We start from the raw sequence: 20,814 nt of genomic DNA, 5'->3' as shown, positions 1-20,814 counted from the left end.
ACCACTACTGACCCAAAAATAAGAAAAGCAGTTCCAATCTGCTCCCATCTACACAAACAAAGAGAAAATGGATTTAAGATTCTATTCTGTGTATCTATAAATCCAAACTGGAACATTTTGGCGGCAAACAGCTCAATCAGGTATGTTACAGGCCTTAGCAGTAAAAAGGTGCTTTGTTGCGTACTAAAGATGCTTATCATGAACGGCCTGATTGAGGCTCAGGCTGCAACTTTGATTAAAACAGCTGAAAAGAATTTAGAAAAATACTAAAAAAAAAAAAAAAAAAAAAAAAAAGGTAGCTATCTAGAAATCCCATTTGAATCAAATTAGTGTCATATGCTCCTTTTCGCTCTGTATCCTTTGGTACTTTTCATTTCATTAAAAAGTAAAAACCTCGATGTAAGAACAAGCAATTCAGAAGCTGCTAAGGATGACAGGGTCTCTCTTTTGAGTCCGGTGCGCCCCCTAGAGGTTTAAAGTTTGAATAGCAGTAGCATTAGACCCATCATTGCGTCAATACTACTTCACATTTGTGCATTTAGCTGCTGAGTGGTTACAATACAGTCTTGATGCATTAAAAACCAAAGAATCAAAGTGTGAGATCTTTATTTGATATACTGTGAAGGGGTGTTTAAATGGCACAAAATGGCAGCAGGATGATAAATATGGCGTAAGGCTTTAACTGATTTGTTTCAGTGCCGATTTCTTTCATTTGCAAATGGTCAATGAAGGCAAAAAAGTTCAACAAACCAGTCCCGTTCAAGTCTACTTCTCACTCATTCGAAACCCCTCCCGTTTACACCCCAACAAAGGGTGCAAACTACATCAGACTCAACTGCCAGCCCCTGAGATTACCAAACCAGCCTGGTGTGAAGAGAGAACACCTTGAAAAGCAGAAAATGCTACGAAATTCCTCCACAATAACAGATGAAAACTGAATAGGGAAAAAAATAAAAAAAAAAAAAAATTAACAGACTTAAAATCCACCATTTTGCTATTGTAAGTTCCTCTCGGCGTTTGCATCTGCGTCATGTTTATATTCAGTATGCAAACATGTAAAACAGAAGCTAGATATCCTGTATGTGAGTTTTGCACATTGGTACTTAAACATACAGTTAAAATCATATAGAAACAATAAGCCAACATAACTGCAGGAACATTATCCCTCCGTGTTTATCTGAAGCTTCTCTTGCAGGCTTTCTAATCTCCGATTTAGCTTGACTTTAGTCCCAGTCCAGGTTTATGGCACTGAAGCAGGAAGGTTCACCAACTCCAAGGCGATTTTTCAACAGACTCGTAAACATCGGCGTTCCCATAAAATCTGTCGCCATGACCTGCGCCTGCCAGGATCGTCAGTTCGTCATTCTCCGATGGACCACTGCTGGTCTGCTGTCTCATCTTTGGCTTTGCAAATTTAACGTTCGGTTTCCAAGTCGGAATCTCACACATGGAAAAAAGCGTCACCTGCATTCTGCACAGGTTCATCCAGCCCGTGTACGTGTGTCCAAAAAGCTTAAGCCCACTGAACTTGAGCCCCCGTCTTAGACTGTCTTTTGGCTTCCATGATGGAGACAGCTTCTTCCTTCTCGCTCATTTCTTTCTGTTTTTTCTCATGCAAAAATGTCACCAGAGAGTCCATCATGTCCACCACCTCAATTATCTGCACAAAGAGTTGCTCCTCTTCAGCCTGCTGCTCTGGTGTCTTATCTGTTAAAAAAGCCAAAAAAATGACAAAGTGACATAAATAAAACAATTTGCATTTTTTTTGTGCTGAAAACAAAAACACTTGAAGGGATGAAGCCAGTATTAACTTTAAAATCCAAGTGTTTTGATGTATAACAGTCCTATTTAATGCAGGGTAGTTTTTTCATCACAGGTACCAGTGGCTTTTATTTTAAAAGATGCTGACAGGAAATGGGGTTGAGAGAGAGAGAGAGAGAGAGAGAGAGAGAGAGAGGGGAGGGTAGGGGGTAGACGTTCCAGGGCCGGGATTTTAACCCATGACGGCTCACAGTTGAGGACTGATGCCTGCAGCATTACCACACCCTGCTTTTTCTTGCTTTTTAAATCATAGATTCTCTCTGGTAGGAATGAAGTTCATAGAACAAAGACATAGGCTATGACCGCTGACAGACAAAAGAGCATAAAACAGGTTATCTCTTCATTATGGCACCCTTTAGTGATTGGGGTGTATTAAGTAGCAAGTGGACATGCTGCCCTCCAATTTTAAGTTTTAACAGCATGAAACAAATGGGCCATAAGTATTTGAGTGAGTCTGATATGAGAACAATGACGGCTCAACAACATGCGTCTGCAGACCAGGAACACCTGGTACTGCTCTGCAGGTGTTCCTGGTCTGCAGACCTCAGTATCTATCAAGAAATCCAAGAAAGAAACGGTGGCGAATCAGCAACAGCTTTATTGATCTAGGTGTGGCGCAGAGGTTGGCCCATGTTATCTTATCGAACGGATAACTTACTGTAACTCAATATTGCTTAAGAACTTAACGCAGTTAAGTAGTTTTGATACAAACGCGTCAGAACACAAAGTGCATTACAGCTTGTCGCACAGTTATGTAGCTGAAAAGCAGTCAGAGTTCATGCTGGTCATACATCTGATAGGGGTACACAACAGCAGACTGACAAGAAAAAACAAAATGTTGAACAATGCCACATGCTACGCTAATGCTACAAGCTAATGCTACAACATTGATGTTTGAGAGGAATGTAAAGAGGTTAGTAAAGCTCTTGTACCTGCAACAGTGAAGTAGTAATCATCCCAGACAGTATAAACTAATGCCATATGTTTAAATATTAGCTTCACAGACTGCCCAGTGATGGAGTGCTGTCGGTCTGAGCTCCCCTGTCAAGATTAACTTCTCAGGAGCTACGCTCCGTTCTACTAGGGTATGATTCAACACAGGAAAAATGTTAACCCGCTGACAGCTCAGTCAACTAGTAAAGCAAAAAAAAAAAAAACAGCGCACCCCCTGCATTACTTCTCTGTTCAGTTGTAAAGCTACTGGAGGCTAATGCGGCTAACAATAACGCAGGTTGTGGTAGAGCCAGACTGAAGCCGACAGTCGGAGCAGAAAAACCCGCAGCAACCTACCCCGCTGCTGTAGCTGAGTTAGCCGATCACTAAATAAAATATAAGGCAAAATTCCCCAAAGGTCAAAAATTGTACAGCTATGCTGCTGAATGTATATGTGTGGGCCTGATCCCTGTTTGCACTGTAAAAATATGGTTGTTTTTGTTACGCACAAGAACAATGTTTGTTTTGAGATAATTGTGATCCATTATTTGTCCCAGTAGTAACATTTAATTGCATCAACTAATTGACAGACAAATGGAAGCACACAGTAGCACACTAAAGATAAGCAATTATAACTGTGTGACTGAAACAGAGATGCATTCTTCCATGAAGGTATTAACACTTCACCTAAGTCTTATCTTCTCTACTGTTTAGCCAATATATATTTATCTTTATATAATTCTCTAAATGAAGGCTGAATTGTTCCATACTTAGAGGTTTTGGCAAATTTAGTTAAAGTTAACTTTGTCTCATTTTAATCAATCATATTTTTGCTTAACCAGAAATAACCCTGTGCTTTTAAAAATGTTGCAGTTTTGAAAATGGTATTTGTTATCTTGAAATAAAGTTTGAAATGTTATCATTGCGACAACACTAACAGGGATACAAGATGATTAGAACTGGGAAAACAACAAATCATGCTTTATTGTGTTTTAAGTGTTGTGCACAACTGCTGCTTGTGTGTTGGTTGAGCTGCTCCACCTTTTCCTCACATTCAGAGTGAGGCCGGAGTTTCTGCAGATGAAAACTACCTACCTTTCATCTCCATTAGCTTCCTGTACTCCAGCTCCAACGTGGCGCGCTTGTCTTCCAGTTCCAGCTGTCGGGACCTGAGGGGAAAACAGACCGCAGCTCAGCCATGTTCACAGCACATCCTGCTGATGCTGCAGGTCATTAAACAGGCAACATGAAGGCCCACTGCTGCCATGGTGAGAGCAAACAGTCAGCACAGATTGCTCAAAGGTCTACCGTTATTAACCCCATGGCTGCTCTGCACAACGCCGTGCTGTTTTCCTGATAGGACCCCCACAAAGATGTTACTGTGCAGTGCTGCTTGGATTCTGACTTACTCCACCATGAGTTCAGACTCCTCTGAGACCAATGCGTTCTTCTCATGGACCAGCTGGATCCATTCTTCAATCGTTTCAGAGGAATCACTGGTGCCTGGATGAGGGTATAAAAAAAAATGTTTGTGAGTCTGGGTGTTTTGAAAGAGGAAGAACTATCAGGCCAATATGCATCATAAACTCAGCTGACTTCTAAAAAAAAAAAAAAAAAAAAAAATCCATTTCTTTCCAGTAATTTTGCAAAAGCTGTTTGCTTCATTGTGTTTTTGTGGTTTTCTCACTGTAAGAAATTATTGCTCTCGACTAAAACCTTCTTCATACCTGCTATAATCCTGGGTTTAGTTGGACGCGAACAGCTTTAGGCACAAATGTTTAAATCTGTGTTTAGCACTATTCACATGTGATCAGATCACCCAGGACAGAGTCTAGCACCCAGGTCTGAATGAAAATAATTACCTTGACCTGTTATAACAGAATTGAAAAATACAGCTTCTGTGGAATTTAAATGGAGAAAAATAAGCATGTACAGCAGATCATAGGAAAATATGTTAAAAATAACCCTAACAGGGAAAAAAACACTGCAAAAACCTGCACTGCAAAATATTTCAATATAATATTGATTCTGTGTAAAGGTAATGTTCAAACAAAAGAAGTATTCTTGATGACCTATGGTGTTCATGTGTCTGTATTGAGGACTTTGCTTTACCGCAGCTTCTGTTTGTCCTGTAAAAACTGCCACACAACAACCTCCAATAGTTATCGCATATAAAATTTTGCCTACATTAATTATTAAAAAAGACTTACTGGGTTCTCTACGCAGGCTTCTCTCCAGCTTCACACCTTTCTCCTCCAGGTCCTTGTAAGACACTTCGATCTCCTCCAGTCTACGCTGGATCGCCTGAAAAATAAGAAGCATTTTATTTTACATGGGTAGACCCAATATTTAATATTGTTTTAGATTCAGTGAAAGTAAAAACAAAGTTATAGCCAGTAACTTTTAGCCTATAAAACACCTATAACTCCTTGGATAATTTTCAGTCTTTTAGTGAAGTAAGCATTAACTTAACACCTTTAAATTAAGATATTAATATATCAGTAAAGACTATTCATTTACATTTCTGAAAGAACAGAAATACACCAGTACTTAACCTTTTTCTCAACCGTGCTAACCAAAGGTACTGCCAAAAAAAAAACTTTTAACTTTTAGGAAAACAACTCTCTGCAGTCTACCCAAGTACTCTGACAAGCTAAAATCAGGAACACATTAAATAGTAATTAATTGTCATCTGAAGACGACCACATGTGTCATTAAAACCTGCTTTCATTACCTCAAGTAATAATCGTTAAAAATGAAGCAAAATAAACTCATCCAGTGTGTAATAAAATCTATACAAGTTTCACATTTTTAATTGGAAGACATTATAATTCATTAAGAGGCTTCTGTAAATTCCCTGCACCACCCAAATCTGATGAAAATGTTATGAGGCCTCGCATACGAAAGGTTGTGTTTGACTATATTAAATAAAAAAACAACAACATGATAAGATGAAGTTATTGCGTGGCAGAAAAGCATACCAGAATTTTAGTTCTGCAGTCTCAAAAAAACAGAAGTAATGTAGAGTAGGAGTGATCAGATCACCCAGGATGCATGTCAACACCAGGTCCAAACGCAGGGAATCCACAGTTATGTCGATGATATTAGGCTTTCGTTCTAACCTGAGCTTTGCAGAACCGCTCCATGAGGCTCATCCTGGCTTGCCGCTGCAGCGTCTTCATCCTCTTCAGCTGGAACTTTTCTACTTCAGCTGGTTCAGTTCCAAACTACAGGCAGAGAGAACGTTGAGCACATGAATAACTTTGAATTCATCTACCACCAAAATAGCACAATCTCCTCAAAGCTTTGCCTTCACAACAACGATGTCGTCCTGATCAAAGTCATCATCTTCATCATCATCATCATCATCATCGTCATCATCATCGTCTTCATCAACACCTTCCTCCGAGGCGCTGTGAACGTGTCTGAATGTTGTCTCTGTCGTAAAACAAGTGTAGAAAATGTTAATAAGATTATTAAGTAAAGCCGGGGGGGTTTGTCCAACGGAAGATGAGCGATAAACTTACCCACTCTGCCGGGGTGACTAACGTGGACGCTGAGGCCGCCCTCTCTGGTGATCCTCGGGGAGGAGAGATTCCAGGGGGAGAATTTGGATCTAACTTTTCTCTGCCCGTTAGGCATCTCCTTTTTCTTAAAGCAGTGTCGATTCTTCCTCTCTCGGTTGAGACTGGCGGTGCTCCCGCTCCAGTAACCTTCTTCCTCCTGTCCATCCGGGCCCTCTCGTTTAGGAGGCCCGCCTGCATTTGCAGAGGAGGACGAGCAGGAGGAGGATCCGCCTTGGGTTTCTGAGTCAGAGTCTGCGCTCAAGCTCTGCAGGTTCCCCAGATCGTTTTTCTCCTCGACGGACAACTGGAGCTTCCGCAGCGGTTTGAGAGAGAATTCGGGTCCTGCTTTGGACGTTTCCTCTGAAGGAGTTGGAGGGGGAGGTGTTTTGGGCGCCAACTTGACATTGCGAGGCTTTGCCACAGGAGGCGAGGGCTCGGAGGTGGGGGTTGTCTGGCGCGACAAGCGTGGCTTTGGAACTGGGAAAGGCACCGCCTCCTCAGGCTTGTCTTGAGCGGATGCTGATCCCTCAGGCTTAGATGCTGGCTTTGGAAAAGTGCTCGGCTTGTGCGGTTCGTTGGACCCTTCTTTGGACTCTTGTTTAATCTGAGGTGGTTCTTCTTGTCCCTCTGACTGGGCGGGGGTAGAGGAGACACAATCAGGTTTGAGGAAGAACTCCTCATCTGATGGAGACAGTGTGGAATCGTCGCTGGAACTCCCGTCGTCTTCATCCTCTTTAAAATCCTGAATAACAAAAAAGTCACGAGTCAAATAGGCAATAAACCAGCCAACAGAAGGTTGATTAAAAAGAAAGTCATTATCAGCAAGCGGCAGAACATTTCCCATCTGTTTGGTTACCCACCTCACATGACGTTTCAACATCATTTGTAAGCAGCAGATCAGAGTGCATTTCACAGTAAAACCTCCCTGTGGGCAGAGATGGAAGACATGTTCACGTGTTATCCTTGAGTATAAGAGGAGAAGTGACTCATTACTGTAAAAAAAAAAAAAAAATTGTCATAATATGTAGAGACTGTGCTGTCAATATCCCAAATTTGTCTGGGGCACAGATGCACCCGCCATGACTGACAGGATGTCAGAGCTCCCGCAGCTGTTTTTAACATGCAGAACATTTCCACATAAAAGGAGCAGCAGTTTATCGTGGTGGGAGCAAACCTGCTCGCCGATGGGGCGAGCGTGAATGAGGTGGCAACATTGGTAGCATTTCTACTCTACATGATCCACCTGAACCCGTACGGCTTAGCTTTTAGAGAATTTAAAACAGCACTGGAAACACCCATCCTGGGCTGCTCTATGCACTGTGTCCACCCTCTGCTCTGTTTTCAAACAAAAGGGACTCGCCAGAAAGGCGAAAAGAATAATTGAGGCCCCTTGCACAAAGGAATCAATGCGCACTGCCAACCTCAACAAAAGGGGCACCATTTTAGTGGAAATGCACACACACCTCTAAATTGACGCAACGCCGCCTGTCAATCAATCGTGGCGGCTTGTCAGTAAATGACCAATCAGCGATCGCAATCTGTCCCAAAGTGAAACGCCTCCTACCTGCAGAAGCTGCTCGCACTTTACCTCCAGCAAGATTGCTGGGATTTTACATTACAAACGCATAGCGGTCGGAGGGATTGTGTTGTCAGTGGGGAGGTACAATTAAGACGGGTGCTTTTCTGGACATTTAGAGGGTGGAAAAGAGTTTATTCCTTTCCCAAAACCCAAAAGGAGTCTAGAAAAATGTCAAAAATGGATAAATACATGCACCCGACCTCACGAGCAGCTGAACACAACAGTGATCGATGGAGAATCACCGCATGTACGTTTGTACAAAGGCAACTCAATTTTTGCTCATAATTACATTGTATGCTCAATGTATGAATTAAGGCATAATGCTGATCGCCAGTTCTGCTGTGTCTTATGTGATCTTGATGTCTGAGTGTTGCAACTTCTGGTTGCATAAATTAAGTCTTTTGTCAGCTATGATCAGTTATAAAAGGAATCAAATTTAGCACAAAACATTTAATGGGTAGCGTAATGTAGAATTTTCACTCTAAGACTGCAAATCCTTGCCATGAAAAACATCTACTGCAGTAACCATTTTAAGTTTACTAATATATATTATATGTTGGATATTTAAACTTCAACGTCAATTTGTTCATGGTAACCTTGAAATTCCTTCACTGACTTGATGTACAACTCGTTTGATAAGTTGTACATCAAACAAGTGTCCATTGAACATTAAATAGTTCCAGAATAAGATTTAGTAAAGCTTCTTGCAGAAATAAATCATGTGCAGCACTATGGTGAGTAATGTTCCACTTGTCAAAGTAAACCTGTTGGGCTCTGTTTGGCATTAAGACAACAATTTCTTATACTCCACTGCCAGACTGAAAATGTTAAAAAAAAAATAATAATAATAATGATGTACAGCTCATTTGAACATTTTCTTCCCCGTCTTCTTTGCCTCAAAGTTGGCAGACAAGGCTCACTATCACCACCATTACAAGTTATTTGTTGTTGGGGGTTAGATCGGCCTGGGGTACACCTCCGCGTGGGCGGAGTGATCTTATAGTTGCCGTCAATTGCATCAGCTGTGCTGGTTGCTGTGAGACTGGGAGAAACTGTCAATTATTTAGATCGTATTTCAAACAAAAGTCTACCTGTCCGCTAGTCAAAGGCCTCTTTCACAAAACATTTGGCAATAATTATCGTCTGGGCGATAATCCAAAAATCTACCGAAACTGAAATTTATGACAATAACCAACGTCATTTTGCCCATGTCGGCATTTTTGGTACTGAAAAAAATGAAAGGTAAAGTAAAGGTAGGCCAAGCTCCTGTCCCTTTAAGACGCAGCGCTACGTGGACAGTCTGTAGTCACGTGACTCCACGCCATACAGTCTGAAACAAGAAGTGATCTATTGCTCGATATAGATCATTATTGAAATATCATCCAGCCCTACTTTAAACAATCATTAAAAAAAAAATAGTACCAATGTAAATGTGCAGATCTGATAAGAACAGAACAGAGTGCTAAGAATGGGCACAGGTTGCTTTTCTACCTGAGGAAACATTTCGTATGGAGCCTTTTTTTTTACCGATTTATTTTAAATGTCTTTAGAACAGATGGCAGATAAAGTAAAGCAAACGTATCTTGGACTCACCGCTATTCTTGTCGAAGGCGTAGCCTCCTAATCTGAGCGTGATGCCACACTTATGACAGGTGAAGCAGCTGCGATGGAAGAACATTCCCTCCGCGCTGACGCGCTCCACCGCGTACACCATTTCCTTACAGAAGTAGCACTGCTCACTATTCATCATCAGCACCGCCTCAGCTGGTTCAGGCTCCGGTGCTGGAGCAGAATCAGCAGAAGGGGCTGGACGGACATCAGCAGACGCAGGTAGCTCTTGCATCTGAGGAGGAGACGGTCAAAGGGACAAATCCGTAAGCTACTTTTAAAAAAAAAAAAAAAATACATTAATCACTGGAAGTTGGGATGATTGACTGAATAAAACTCACTTCATCCACATCTCCCATCGTTTTATCAGTATTTGCACCTCGTTTCAGAGTCGCCAGCCTTTCCTGCAGAGAAAAGAGGGAATACTATCCAAGGACTTTGACTAACAATATGGACTTTAAAGTCACAAAGTGTTAAGAAAACAAGACAAATCGAATGCAACAAAACTGTTTCCTGAATGAGCCACAGATTCACAAGTACGAGTGTCTTAAAGCCTTCTTATCCCACATTTCTGCCTGCTGTGGAGGACCTATCTGACAGTGGGCATACCTTTTGTCTTTGCAGCGAGCAGTGCTTCAGCCTGTTCAGGAAAAAGACAGCCGACTGTGTCCGGGAGAGACTCAGAGGCTTGGACGGTGGCAGGGGGCCTGCAGGTTCTGTTGTCAACACAAGAGGGAAGAAATGTCAGAAAGGGGGGGACAAAAAAAAAAAAAAAAAAAAAGGATTTTAGGCAGATTTCACCCGAATACTCACCATGGCCCCATTTCTAATGTTATTCTGATTGCACATTTTCTTTTCAATGCTCTAATGCATCATATCTGATTATTGCGTGTATTTTCTGTGACGCCACAGCAGCAGCGGCAGACTTTAACTAGTCTAACCAAATACAAACTGTCCAGCCCCAGTAATCACCAGCACTCCCCCTCTGCTGCTCATCAGATGCGGTTACTCGACGCCGACTGCTCCCTCCTGCCTGAACATCACTCAGCAGATCTCGAGCACAGCAGCATCACGGGCAAGAGAGTCCATCAAACCCACTTCGGCTCATTTAGTCCCGCAAGTCGATGGAGTCCTCACCGCGTTACCTCCTCATCTGAAAAGGCCTCTGCTGCTGGCCGTCGAGGGAATCGCTCCCCTTGAAGAGAGGCTGCTCCCCCCGTCAGAGGCTGAAGAGCCAGCTCCGCATCGTCTGTCTGCTCTGCCTGCTGCTGGGCTGGCTCAGCGCAGGCGAGCAACACAACCAGTACAGGCTGGCTCTGAGCACGGCACAAGCCACTTAAGCCCAGGGAATTATGGGTACCCTCTTCTTAAAGACACAGTCTGCTCTACATTGAATGCACGTTATAGGGACACCCCACCCGACTCTTTATATGTGATGCTGAATGTACCGTGGTGCCTAAGCAACCATGTTCGGAAACGCAGGTGCATCTCAATAAATCTAAGTATGGTGGAAAAGTATTTATTTGAAAACCCTTAATGTACAGGAAACACCTGATTTTTGCACACATCTGCTTGACACCCTTCACAAAGACGGTAAGCTGCAAAGCTATATTACTAAAGAAATATTTACCACTGTATTCAGGAATATTATTAGAAAGTTAAGTGGAAGGAAAAAAGCTTTATTTGTATTGTTTCATCTCCTTGGACAACACTCGCCTTGTATTGTTAACCCTTCCACTGTACAAGATAACATTTGTCTTGTATTAACCTTTTTTTCTGAAACAGTTATGACTGTTTAATGCATTGTTTTCACACATTTCGTGTGAATGTTTGGTACGTTTTAACATCTCCCCTAGGATAGAGGATTAACTTTGGCTCTTATATTAAGGGCTGTAAGATTTTGCCAAAAAAAAAAAAAAAATTATCAAAATTGCGATATATTTCAACCACAATTGCTTTGTTACATTTGTTGTTATAAATAGTCCTTGTTTACAAACAGTTTTTATTAATCACAATATTATTATTCACGAGAATAGCTTTGAGAGTTGGTCATCAATCCTTATTGAACATAAAGTGCAACCAATAAACAAGTCTATGTATTAAACAGTTTGATCGCTACTTAATGCTGTGGTGAGATCCATGAATGTTTCTGGTAAAAAAGTAAGATTATATAAACTATATAAAACAAATAATAAAATTAGATTATGTCACTGCTGCAACTCTTCTCCCCTCCATGTGGAGCAAACCCACTTTAAACATTTTACCTAAAGGACGCGTCTCATCCATTAATTGTTACATAGCCAAAAACCGCAGATCTCTGCGATTTGGCAATTATGTCTTTTTATAAATTGTGTGCAAATGCAATTAATTGTGCAGCACTAATGCTAATTCCAATATTTACATTGAGGCGTAATGTCAATGTGTTAATGAATGAAAATTTTCTAAGTAAAATAAATAAAGTTAAACTATCAGAGATAACTGCTGCCTTGAGAGGATTTTAAAACGATGAACTTTAGAGAATTTGAAACAGCTGCATAGACTTTAGAGGTGTAGTGCCAGCAGATTACATGGCTCAATAAATCAACACTGACTGAGCAAACTACACAATGGACTTGTGTGTCTACTTTCATCAGAAAAAAAAAAAAGAACCATACCACTGAGTAATAGTCCAGTGCACTGTCTCATGTTATTGGGAAAAAGTTCCTGGTGGCTCAGGTTCAGCAGTAGCTTCACACAAAGAATTGTTGTAGCCAATGCTCTTAATACATGTGTGGAAGGGCTTCAAGCACCGACTTCAATCAGCTCTAAGCCATAAGCTTCAGAACCAACATAAATACATACTTGCAATATATCACACAGTGTATTCCAAATCCTGGTCAGGTAACGGTGTCAGTCTTTCAACTGAATAAGGTAAATTACATTTTCAATGATTTCTAATGTATTGTGATACACCTCCATGTCAAATCAAGAAGATTTCTAAGACACGTTTCAGTTGTGACAAACTGTTGAGATACATCTGATAAGAGATTTGTTGGAAAACAGAAAGAAAGAAAGAAATTCCAGAAGCACAGAATTTACCTTTTGGAGACAAATTGAAGCCATCCTTGATTTGGGTGAGGTAGAGAACCATGGACAACTTGTCAATCTGACCACTGGGAGACATGACAGGAGGGATGCCCAGCTCCTTCTGCACCACGCTGAATGCCAGCTGGTAGTTGTGAACACTGTTTGACTCATCCAGGGAAGACATGTCGCTTTTAAAGAACGAGAGAAAGACCACGTTCTGTGTCAGCATCGTCAGATATTTAGACAGTCAATGCAATCAGACAACTCGGCTTTTTGGTAAAAGACAGACAACTTTTTTGTGAGTAGGAAAAAAAGACAATAACAGCCCACCCAGCCTTCATTCCATCCACCACACCCCATCCATCCATTGGGGGGCAACAAGTATAGCAGGGAAACTCAACAAATCCCTCTTCTACAGCTCATTCTAGGGGATCCTGAGGCTAGAAGGGACATATAGTCCCTCCAGCGTATTATTGGTCTGTTTGGGCGTCTAAAAATGGAGGCACACCTCAGCGGGCTCTAATGCGGAGGACCAGTGGCTCTCCTCCAAACGACGACTGAGCTCCTCTCCCAGTCTTTGAGGCTGAACCCGGTGGTGCTGTAATTATTTGTTTTGCAGCTACATGAGCTGACCACAAACCTCTCTGTATACCAAGGTTTTCAACAATCAAAAGCTTGACCAAGACGATCTAAAGCAATTAAGTAATATTAAAAAGCATTATGGACTAAAAACACCCTTTCAATAATAAGGGAGACTGAAATAAAACCAAATTGTTGAAGTTTGCTGTCCTCTCTTTTCATCTATTTGGATTCAGGATATTTGATGTTCTAAAAATATCCCAGATATACAAAACTGCATGATCAGAGGGGATATTTATTGCTCTACAGAAGCTGCAATCTAATCATAAACTAAGCCATGAAATTCATAGATTTAAGCTTCCAGGCTTCAGAGCCTTGGCGGCTCTATTCACTAACGGCACAGATTGTGTGCATGATTCTGTTTGGCTTTACTTTCCCAGACATCAGAGCAGGGCAGCATGCTAAGCCACGGCACAGAAAACTCCTCCATCATTCCCTGATGCTGCTTTGTGGATGAAAATACGCATTGCTGTGGTGTTAGGTCAGGCATACACTGCATTTTTTTGCCCTTTTGTGCGAGAACTTTTGCATCATGCGTTGTGTAGCATCCATGTGGTAACGAGGGGCGATTAGCCTCCCGATCAGGAATCGTACGGTCAGATAAAAATCAAACATGTTTGAAATTCAGTCGGCCCTCATGAGTGATCGTGAGCGCCTCCTGCTGTTGGAGCAGAACTATGAGCGTCTACGAGCCGATTTCCCCCCACCTCGCACACTTCTTCTTCTTCTCCTCAGATGAAAATCAGAGCGTTGGGCCGTACAGTGAGAACAGATATGGTGAGCTGTGGACTTTTAAACCCTGCGATTTGAAAATTTAAAATATCGTACAGTGTGTGCCCGCCATTTATTATGAGAGGACGGCAGGAAGAGCAACAACCAAAAAAAATAGCAACTCACATCAGATGAGGTCTGAAGTGGTGGATCAGAGCACAGAGAGCGAGGCCGGACTTCCAGGACTGGGTGAAGTCTTTGACGTTCACGTTCTTGTACCCTCTGGTGTTGTTCTGGCACCACTTCAACAACTCGTGAAATCCACTCATTGTATCTGAAGAAGTAAAACACATAAACAAACAAACCCTCAGTCACTTTCAGTGGTTCCTCAAACATAAGAACAGTTCCCAGTAACGCGTGCATGCACAGTAAAACGTGACCATTTTCACACAAAATGTTTTCAGGTTTGATGGATTTATAGGGGAACTAATAATCACAACAACCACTGCTATTGTACTCAACTTGTAGGGAAGGAGAAAAAAAAAAAAAAACATACCTTGACGCATAGGAGGCCGACTGTCTTTCAGTTTTATGGTTTTGCCTTTATCAGAATCGTACAGGTGCTGCACCTGGTGTCAAGTGGTGGAAAAGAAAGTCAAACATTATTTTTCCCAAACGCTGTAAAGGATTCAATAGCAGATCATAAACTGCAGCTAAACATTAATGTTTTTGCAAGATAAATGCGTTTTGTTCAACTCTCACTTTGTCATTTATTGCTCATTTATTACCGTCTCTAAGACTTTTTTTAACCCTTAATCTGACTTATTGTCAGATAGTTGGAGAGACTCTGTCTCAGTTGAGCAGACAGAAAATGAGCGTACTCACCTGGCTGGCCTGGATGGCTGACAGGTTGACTCTCTGGTACCGTGTTGCAGGGTCGATGCTGTACTGAGAGTACTTCTTGCTGGTGTTTTCAGGGGTGGTTTGGGAGAGCAGCTGGTACATACTTTCTCTGTGTAATTTTAAAATGGAGCAGAATAATTTAGTTTAAAACAAATACAACCAATAGGAAATAAGTAAAATTCCAACTCATGCTTACAAGCTAGTCTAATTATCCAGCTACACCTTGCCTGGCCTTCTGCTTAGCTGACACCTTCCTGGAGGGGGCCTTCGGCTGAATTATCGCCATCAATAACCTTTTGTTCCCTTTCTGTCGATGCATATGATGCATTTCTGTTTTTCTGTCCTTCACCCAGTCATAGACAAGGCAACTGAAGGCAAAACTGTTACCCCGGGGTTGCACTGATTGTAGAAGCGTTGGGGGTGTGCTGCACCAATAGATTAAGAGCAGGCACGCAAGATGCGGGAAGTACTGGCCACATACCCACCTTACTGGTTTATCGTTCTATTTAAAGCCTACTAGTACACTACCATCAGGCGGTGATGCAATCCTCATGTGATCCAAGTCCAACCGCGCACCAGTGCTGCGCTCTGAATTACTCCAGGTGAAAAGCGTGCAGCACGTATCCGCTCAGAGGAATCCTGGGGTTAGTACAGACTCAGAGCTTATATGTTGATCTGCGTTTCTCTCCTAAATGATGCGACAGGAGCTGCAGCTGCCATTAACCATTTACTTCTCTTTAGCATAGAAAGTACTCCTGGAGCTGTGGTTCTGTGCTCTATGTGAGCTTTATCACACTAATGCAGGCTCTGCTAGAAGGTTTTTTGTGTTTAAAGAAAGTTTTCCATTCTACATTTATCACATGCATGCTCAGCATGAGGGATTGCTGCAAAGCTAACGACTCGACGGCTTGAAGCAATCTACTGTTCACTGTCGCTACATCGTCGTTCAGGGGGATTGCTGCAGAGACAGGGACTTCATGCAATCAGTTGGTTTTCTTTGAATGAAGAACTTTGTTAATTTCAGTGAAAAACTGAATTTAACTGAATGGTTTAATAACTAGGATTGAAGCTCTGCATAAACAAACTGAACTGAATTAAATTAAGATCAAGGAAAACATGTTGCAGCACACATTGTCCATTTCACACAACAACAAAATCACATCATGCTAATTATCTCCAAACTGTTAGTATTTATTTGCGTTGTATTAAAAACAAATTCTTAACATTGCAGCTTCAAAATATAGTTTTTTATCTTCCTGTTAGCAAATATCATACCTGAATTATTTGCTTTTGCTGATTTTGTAAAATAGAAACTGCCAGCAAGGAAGCAGCAAGAATACATACAGTAACACCAAATATGTTAATGTACACATTTTGAGTTTTATCAGGTTCACCTACCTCTCTGCAATGACCTTCTGGGGTGGGATCCCCATACCCCAGCTCCTCACAGTCCACGCCGTGTCAAATACGGCGAAGAACCCTCGAGCGATGCCTGTTCCCAGAGGCCAGAAGGGCTGCAGAGGGAAGACCATGTGAGTGAAGTAACTGGGATACTTGAATATAAAATATAATTATCTATTTTACTGAACATGCTGCATTTTTCACACAAGTTCTCTTGATTTTCTCTTAAAAGACTTTCTGCTCATCACACCAATGGTAATTTTAAAGATACCGATATAAACTAAGCTTTAAATAAGGTGTTTTTTGTTAGTGATACACCAATCTATCTGCCGTTGAACAACATCAGGCAATGTTATCAAGATTGATTCTGACAGGTGAGCAGCAGGTCTACCACCCCCCCTCCCCCAAAAAAAAAAAAAACTGCAGTTTATTAATTATGTCCTCTAGGTTAAAACAGATCAAAACTAAAAGGCTCCTGCTGCTTTGGTCGATTTAGACGTCAACAAACGGCATGTTGTTTGATGAAGCTTAGACAAAACCTGACGTTAAGGATCCTTTTAGATGCATAAATAGACATAATGTTGAAATTCTAAATATCACCTCTATAAACATAGTTGAAGCATATTTTTGTTATAATGGAAATAAAGGAACAATCCAATTTGTACAAAGAGAGACAATATTTCATAGCTACAATTGGGAAAAAAAATCATGATTATTATAAGTCCAATCATCATAGCTCACTTTTTACTACTGATTATTACTTTAACATCAGTATGCCATTTGTGCAATATTCAAACTGTTTTTTTTTTTTTTTTACTTTTGGTGTGAAGTTGTGACTCTTGAAAATATTCTCAACATTAAAACTCATCTTCTGTTCACATCCATGTGTCTCCAGTGGAAAATTAAACAAATGATGACCATCAATTTGCCTTGCCTTGCCTTGCCATCAATGAAAGTCTGATCATACAGCAAACATGTTATTAAAGGCATTTAATGCTGAATCGTTTTTAGGAATGATGTTATGAAAAGAAAACGTTTCTTTCCAAGTCTCGGCCGGTGTTTTAACTTAGATAAAACATTTTAATTACAGTAAACAGCTAGATATCTGTATTAGACTCTAATTTTGCCAAGTCACTCTGAAAACAAGGCAGAAGCTAAAGCCAAATGCAGTGTTTATTGTCGTTTGAGCTTCAGATAAAAATAAACAGACTTCTAGGAAGGCTGATGAACAATGCAGCTGCCCCACAGGCATGTTATCAAACTGGTTCCCAATGAACCCAGAAGAATGACTCCTAAGTGCAGTCCATTACCTCTACCAGGCAGTCTCCAACAAGAGCTACCAGGAGCTTCTTGCCCCTCCTTTCTCGGACCAGGGAGGCGTTCTCGGCGCGGTGCATGCAGGTGAAGTCAAACATGGCCACGTCAGGCTTGCCGGACGGATTCAGAGCAAACTGTAGGTCGGGCAGCTGGCCACCAGTGGAGAAGTTTGCAGCATCATGTGCATAATGGCACAATGCCATGTGATCTACGTTGTCAGGTGCCAGCAGCTGCTCCGCGTTACTAAAGTCCTGCAGACAAAAAGTGAAAGACAGCATCCGATGAGTCATGACAAGGAGAGTGGCATTCTTTATACTTGTTTTACAGCAGGCTGCAGAAAGGAAGATCTGATTCAAATCTTCTCTTTCACGCAGAAACCCGAGCACAAGTGTTGCATTTCGTCGGTTTCAAGTCTTATCTCTGCAGGCCAGAGATGCAGCTTGTGCCAAGAAGACACGCTTTTTCTCGGTAATGGATGCGTTGTCCTCACCTGTTTAATGACCCCCCTCTTCAGCAAGCTCTTCCTCTTGGCTGTCATGACAAAGTAGTGGGTGTCGTCTTTGTAGTACACAATATTCTCCAAGTCAATATCTGGAATAGAAAAACGGAGAGGCAGAAAGTTGGGTTTAGAGGCAGATAATCAGAAAGATTTGGTTTTCCGATTGCAATATCTTCTTTATTTACAGTATTTTACTGGTTTGACTAATTCTAGACAGGCGGTATTGTAGCAGTGTGCACTGAAAGTTTAAAGGGGATTAGAAAATAGTTCAGCTCACTTGGGTCAGATCAGAGTAAGAATGATTTCTAAGGCTCCAGCTAACCAGATCACTTCATATTTGTTTCTTCTTTATTTATTTTTTACACCCAGCACTGATTATAAATAATACTTGATTATATCTACTCTGTGGGAAGACATTGTTCTTTTGCTCTGGTTTTATAGTTCACATGATGTAAAAAAAAAATAAAAAATCTGATAAAATTGTAACATCTTAATGATATGTGTAATTAGTCTGACAGAGCAAAACTATTTGGAAATCTCACTGGTTGCCAACATTCACCTAAGTGTTAAAAGCTACAATTTATTTTATTCATGTACTTTTAGACAGGTAATCTCATTTACAAGAGAAACACCTACACAATATATCAGCTACATAAACAAAAAACACAATTCTAATAAAACTTTATCTTTGTATTTGAAAGGAAACAAGAGTTGATAACAAAACTTAAAAAATAAAAAAGGACAGAAATTGCAACGACAACTTTTCCACTAGTATCAACAATGTCTCACTAAGGAAAATAAAATTAGTAAAGAAGCATGTATTGGCATTTTGATCTGTGCAAGTCTGAGCTTTAACTATGCGTTTTGTGCTTCAGGTTTTATGATGACAACTTTCTGTCCAGATTTTGTCTGCAAAGCATCATAAAGCTGCTCCTTACAGAGGTACAGCATGGGCTACTGTGCTTCTTTACAGGAGGGGTCTAAAAAACTAGGTGCCTTGAAGAGACGGTTCAACTACCCTCCCATCAAACATGATCACACATTATATTTGGATTGCTACCTGTCTCATTGAGCAGGTCTTGGAAGAACCTCTGATTGTAGATGCGGGCCACGCCGCTGATCTCTGGTACTTGGGCCTCGGCAGCTGTGTTCCCGTTGATAAAATTGGCCGTGATGCCAATAGCCAGCCTCCCTCTCAACTCCTTGTGCTTAAAACCTGACAGAAAGAAGACAAAGTAAGGAAACAATTTACTTATTTAAAAAGAATACAGAGGCATGTTTGTTTTTTATGGTAATGGCTAAGAACAAAGTGTCCCGTTTAAACTGTAACAGCGATTCTTAGCTGCACGTTTTGTTTTCCCCCCTCACCATCAGGGACGAACCTGCCTCCCCCTGCAGAGATAAAAACATCGAACTGGAAGGCTGCGGCAGGATGAGACTGAGGCTCCAGTCTGGCCATCCAACCTGCAGAGAAACATCAAACAGGTACTATATTTACTTCAACTCACTAGATTTCCAGCTACACCCAGCTATTTTAGGTGCTCAAAGTTTTTTATTAAACGTTGTAATGTTAGTACTACAGAGAAAGCCGGTAAATGAGGTACCTTTTTCACCAGAGGGCTCGATCAAGCCCTTGTACTCCACTCTGGTGTGTACCTCCACTCCGAGGAGGAGAGATACCTTCAGCAGGATCAGCTGTAGCTGACGGATGCCTTAAAAAAAAAAAAAAAAAAAAAAAAAAAAAAAAAAAAAAAAAAAAAAAAAACATGTTTAACTAGATATCTAAGATAACCAAGACAGAAACAACTGTTTTCAATATTATTATTATTATTTGGTAACTATTCTATAAATTAATTTTCTGTTCAAACCAACAATCATATTAATTCTGGCAGTTTTAATAGTAGCAAGACATGATTCCTTAAAAACAGATGACTATTGCTGCCTCTGAGACATTTGGAGTGAAAACATGGTCCACATGTAGGTAGTGTCAGGATTTTGAAGGGTCACCATGCATGTTTACCTTTGCAGTGCAATTTGACTAAATTGCATGTGTAAAAATAAAATATTTTCATTATCTTGTAGTAAAAACTCATTGAAGTATTAAATTAAGTAGGCTTTAGAGCATTTGTGATTGCAGCAGCAGTGCGTGCAACACAACCGCAATCACCTAATAGATAAAAATATCCTTAGAAAGGGGACTGATCCAAACCAATATCAGTCTCCTAAGACTGGCCTCGTTTTTGGATCTGATATCAAAGTGGAAGCATCGATCCATCCACCAACGTGGACGCTATAGTTCTATGTTTGAGGTCTAATTTTGGCAGATTTTACTCTGGCAGTTTAACCTAAAAAACAAACCATGACATAGATAAATGATAAAATGAACAGTATTTCCATTAATTGTATAAAAACAGGCAAAAAAATGCATTGTTCAATAAAAGCGTTCCAGAGGGGGTAGGCAAAATATCCAAATTAGCAGATATTTAAATTCAGAAATGGGATCTGAGCAAAGAAAGAAAAAAAAAAAAAATATATATATATATATATATATACAGAATATTTCAAAGTGCATGCGTCACTCTGGATGTAAAATAATATATTCTGCCACTTTGTGACCATAATGTTAAAGCTGGTGTAGAATAAGGGTTCCACTTTACAATGAGGCTTCCCTTACAGATGGCTGATACATAAATTATAGTTGTTTTGTTAATTAATCTGTAAACACTTGACGTGTTTATTATGCATTAATTAAAGGGAAGCAAGAGACAAAA

General features: G+C 40.8%; 1 protein-coding gene across 3 annotated transcripts in view; it reads right to left on the bottom strand.

The window, feature by feature from the left end:
• Nucleotides 1-589: 589 nt before the first annotated feature.
• Nucleotides 590-20,814, bottom strand: part of mical1 (microtubule associated monooxygenase, calponin and LIM domain containing 1) — a 32,114-nt gene continuing 11,889 nt past the window's right edge. For all 3 annotated transcript variants that reach the window (XM_012853304.3, XM_021311028.2, XM_021311026.2), the window contains exons 4-24: nucleotides 19,648-19,755; nucleotides 19,412-19,507; nucleotides 19,104-19,259; nucleotides 18,035-18,135; nucleotides 17,538-17,795; nucleotides 16,225-16,340; nucleotides 14,809-14,935; nucleotides 14,480-14,552; nucleotides 14,110-14,257; nucleotides 12,586-12,761; nucleotides 10,117-10,223; nucleotides 9,849-9,911; nucleotides 9,493-9,742; nucleotides 7,181-7,245; nucleotides 6,282-7,062; nucleotides 6,065-6,192; nucleotides 5,877-5,981; nucleotides 4,965-5,058; nucleotides 4,164-4,257; nucleotides 3,850-3,923; nucleotides 590-1,707 (exon numbers count right to left, since the gene is read on the bottom strand). In XM_012853304.3, coding sequence (XP_012708758.2) covers nucleotides 1,514-1,707; nucleotides 3,850-3,923; nucleotides 4,164-4,257; nucleotides 4,965-5,058; nucleotides 5,877-5,981; nucleotides 6,065-6,192; nucleotides 6,282-7,062; nucleotides 7,181-7,245; nucleotides 9,493-9,742; nucleotides 9,849-9,911; nucleotides 10,117-10,223; nucleotides 12,586-12,761; nucleotides 14,110-14,257; nucleotides 14,480-14,552; nucleotides 14,809-14,935; nucleotides 16,225-16,340; nucleotides 17,538-17,795; nucleotides 18,035-18,135; nucleotides 19,104-19,259; nucleotides 19,412-19,507; nucleotides 19,648-19,755 — 3,314 coding nt within the window. In that variant the 3' untranslated portion in view covers nucleotides 590-1,513. The remainder of the gene's footprint in view (nucleotides 1,708-3,849; nucleotides 3,924-4,163; nucleotides 4,258-4,964; nucleotides 5,059-5,876; nucleotides 5,982-6,064; nucleotides 6,193-6,281; nucleotides 7,063-7,180; nucleotides 7,246-9,492; nucleotides 9,743-9,848; nucleotides 9,912-10,116; nucleotides 10,224-12,585; nucleotides 12,762-14,109; nucleotides 14,258-14,479; nucleotides 14,553-14,808; nucleotides 14,936-16,224; nucleotides 16,341-17,537; nucleotides 17,796-18,034; nucleotides 18,136-19,103; nucleotides 19,260-19,411; nucleotides 19,508-19,647; nucleotides 19,756-20,814) is intronic.

Source organism: Fundulus heteroclitus, chromosome 1, assembly GCF_011125445.2.
Source record: "Fundulus heteroclitus isolate FHET01 chromosome 1, MU-UCD_Fhet_4.1, whole genome shotgun sequence".
In the NCBI taxonomy this organism is placed as follows: Eukaryota; Metazoa; Chordata; class Actinopteri; order Cyprinodontiformes; family Fundulidae; genus Fundulus; species Fundulus heteroclitus.
The sequence above is the reverse complement of the archived record's forward strand: the minus strand, read 5'-3'. Positions and strand labels throughout refer to the sequence as shown.